The sequence below is a fragment of the Gavialis gangeticus genome, unplaced genomic scaffold (assembly GCF_001723915.1).
Source record: "Gavialis gangeticus isolate Ggan-Ray unplaced genomic scaffold, GavGan_comp1, whole genome shotgun sequence".
Lineage (NCBI taxonomy): Eukaryota > Metazoa > Chordata > Crocodylia > Gavialidae > Gavialis > Gavialis gangeticus.
The window spans coordinates 326005-329734 of NW_017729016.1; the positions used below are offsets into that span (position 1 = coordinate 326005).

The 3730-nt window shown below is 47.0% G+C and overlaps 1 protein-coding gene across 1 annotated transcript in view; it reads left to right on the plus strand.

Annotated features, from left to right (window-relative positions):
• The window catches only part of LOC109294323 (myosin-16), a 49941-nt gene that overhangs the window by 24643 nt on the left and 21568 nt on the right, over positions 1-3730 (plus strand). Inside the window, exons 20-22 of the mRNA XM_019512625.1 lie at positions 422-503; positions 1640-1813; positions 3051-3278. Of these exons, the coding sequence (XP_019368170.1) occupies positions 422-503; positions 1640-1813; positions 3051-3278 (484 nt within the window). The remainder of the gene's footprint in view (positions 1-421; positions 504-1639; positions 1814-3050; positions 3279-3730) is intronic.

The window sequence follows — 3730 nt, forward strand, 5'->3', positions numbered from 1 at the left end:
TAATAAATCATTCATTAATTTTTCCAGTCTCAGAATACCGCCACTAACCTTGTTTGCATCTGGAAGAATAGTGCTTTAGCCATTCCTACTCCTCTCAGGCATGCAGACCAGGTAGGGTTTCACCCCACTGATAGAGCAATGCCTACCCTAACAGTATACCTGAGGCAAGAACGCACATGCTATGGTACACAGACACTGCACTGTGCGCCTCTTCAAATAGTCCCTGGTTTAGAAAACAATAGATAGTATGAATGGAAAACCACTTGGCAAAGTGGAGAAACATGAACTCAGTATTTAAGAGTGAACTCAGAAGCTGCCAAACGGGATATGGCTTGTGGATTGATGTCCCTACTATATCTTCATATAACCAGGAATCTGACAGCTGTTCATATGTCACCCCGCACATTCTGCTTCATTGCAGGCTGGGCCTGATGGTCGTTCAGAGGAACGTCCGCAAGTTCCTGCAGCTACGCTACTGGGGCTGGTGGAAATTATACAACAAGGTGAGAGAAAAACCCCTAGAACCAAACCACCACCCAGTACTCAGAGTCAGTGGGATGAAACAGAGGCAGCTGCAGGCACTGAGAATGGGTGGGGATGCTGGGTTTTGAAGATAAGAGGTGAAATAAAAGAACAGCCTTGTTCATTTACTCAGCGCTGGGTAAATATGCTCTCAGTGCCAGCTACTTTCTTGTTAATAATTAAATAGGGCAAGGAGCATGAATGATTTCTTCCACATCGATGCCTGAGGAGGGCACTTTGTAATCTTAGTCTAAGCCTGCTGTTTCCAGGATATAGGAATGTGAACCTTTAGGAGGTTCAGACCTCGGATCTCTCTCCTTGAGCAGGGTGACGAGGTGCTGAACACAGATCGTTACGTTCGAAATTCTGGGAGAAATCTTTTCGGGCCATTTCTTTGCTGCCTCGGCAAGACAGATCCTAAATAAGACAGGTGAATGGAGTCTTTCTGAGCCTCTTCCACCTGCGGTGGGTTAGTCGGACTTCACTTAGTCCTGTGATGCAAGATGAAGACAGCATCTGTGCCCTCAAAGGGACCACAGTAGTATGTGAAGTATGGTGTGCCTGCTTTGTGTGTGCCAGGCCCCAAAATGGGCCTAATGTAGCTGCCTTTGTGCCAGTGAAGAACTCCGAAGGAGAGGGGAGACAGGCACATCCCAAGGACTTCCCCAAGGTGCCTGGCTTGCATCCATTTTAGGATGTAGCATATGCTGAGTTCAGCCCACTGAGGAGCAAAGAGCCTTCAAAGGACATTGAGTCAGACTCTGACCTCAGCTACAGCGGTACACATCCATAGTACCTCTATTGCAGTCAGTGGAGTTCCTTTGAATTTATGCCATTGTAAATACTCTCAAAATTGGCACATTGTCCTGATGTCTCTGCTGGGACTCTGCCTTACTATTGTTTATAGTGACAGCCCTTCCTAAAAGTCACATCACTCACGCTACTGATGCAGCAGTCTGCACCAAAGCAGGCATTTCAGAAGCCTCCTGGCCCGTTTCCATGGGTTGAAATACTTGAATGGAGCATAACAGTTGAATGACACTTGGCAGCATGCAGGAGAAGTAACTGAAAAGGAGATCTGTTTGTGAATCTCACTGCTTGAATTCCTCCCTTCTAGGTGAAGCCTCTGCTGAATGTGGCCCGACAGGAGGAGGAGATGAAGCTGAAGGAAGAGGAGCTGAGAAGTGCCATGTCCAAGACTCAGGAGCTTGTTGATCGTGTCAAGGAGCTGGAGGAGAAGACTGCCACCCTCAGCCAAGAGAAGAATGACCTCACCATCCAGCTGCAGGCCGTGAGTTATCCAACCAAGGGTAGCTGCAGACTATGTCTTCCCCTTGTGTTTGCTTGAGCTTTTCTAGTGGCTACAAAGGGCTTGTCTTAAGACTCTGGGATGAGTCAAGAGCAGTGGGAGACAGCATGTGACAACCCCGGAGAACCACTATATACCTCAGAGGAACCCATGTATCCAAAACAGCAGGAGGAAGGTTGCCTAGTTTCACAGTTTCTAAGGTGGGAAGGGACCTGAACAGATCATCAAGTCCAACCCCCTGTCTTGGGCAGAAGTGAGTGCTGGGATCATAATACCCTAGCCGGATATCTATCCAACCTCCTCTTGAAGACTCCCAAGGTAGGGGAGAGTACCACCTCCCTTGGGAGCCCATTCCAAAGCCTGGCAGCCCTAACTGTAAAGTAATGCCTCCTGATATCAAGCCTGAACCTGCTCTTTGGGTGAATCTGATATCTTTTATTAGAGCAATTTAAGCAGTTGGAACAAAAAAATAAATAGCAAGCATTTGGGTTTAAAAACCCTTCCTCAGGCTGAGGAAGTCTCTGCAGTAGGTGTGTGACCAGTAGACACACTCCTGAGCATGCCATAGGTATGCCTCTATTCCCAGGTGCAAAGCATATATTCTTTTAATGAAATCCTGCCTCAAATTGGCAGGGATTACAGCTCTGTTACCTTCATGCCAGATTACATCTTGGGTATAGCTCATCCCTAACCTACCAGTGAGGAATGATTTCCTGGGGCACCTGCTCCTAGCAATCTGGCCACCCCTGGAGTACAATTCATGTCACAGTCTCTAGCTATTCATCCAAATCTGTGCTCCCCCAAAGACTCCCTTTGGAGATGCAGGCACACATACTGCAGTGCACTGACAGATTCAATCTAGTGTTTCACAAAGCCACATGTGATGTACTCTGGAAGGCTGGCCCTGCTCAGAGTATCTGCTACAGCAAAGGACTCCTGACATCCCTTTCTACCCTGCCCACTGATCCTTATTGTGGCCTTTGGCAAAAATTACCGAGGGCAAGATTTTCAAAAGTAGCTTTGCATTTGAGAGGTGCCTGACTGGTCATCACTGATGTCTAAAGATGCTGAGCAAGCAGAGCTAACATCAGCAAGCCTTCAGTGATGGGAGAACAGTCAGGAGCTCCAGCAAACAGCCCCGGTATCTCTTATAATTTAACCTCTGCAGCCACGAGAGACCTCTAACAAGACAAATGCTGCAATTCCATCTCTCCACTAGGAACAAGAGAACTTGAATGATGCTGAGGAGCGTGTGACCCAGCTCATGAAAACTAAGATGGACATGGAGAGCCAGATCTCAGATATGAGAGAGCGCCTGGAGGAAGAGGAGAGTGCAGCCAGCAGCCTGGGTGCCAACAAGCGCAAACTAGAGGCTGAGCTCAATGATCTGAAGCGTGACCTGGAGGGACTGGAAACCACCTTGGCTAAGACTGAGAAAGAGAAGCAGGTATAAAGCATCATCTGCATCTGAAGTTCTCATTTCCTCATGTTAAAAACTAGGGGAAAGAAACCACCCAGAAATTTTTTTGTTGTGTAAGTGCCTATTGATAGGTTAGCGTCAAAGCTCTCAGCTAATCCCTGCCTGATGTTCTTTCTTGAATATCCTCCAAACACCCGTCATTCCTTGTCGTGGAAAGGGACGGATCTGAAGCTGTACCCCCCTCCTTCCTTGAAGGAATAATTTCTCTGTAACTTGCAGGAATCCATCCAGAGCAATGATTTTCAACCTGTGGTCTGCAGACCCCTGTGGGTCTGCAGGCTGTGCTTAAGGGGTTCATGAAAAATGACTATGATCAATCAAAAGTATGTGAATACACACACTTACAATTCAAAGGGGTCCACATCTCCATTTGAAATTTTTTAGGGGTCTGCAAATGAAAAAATGTTAAAAGGTTGAAA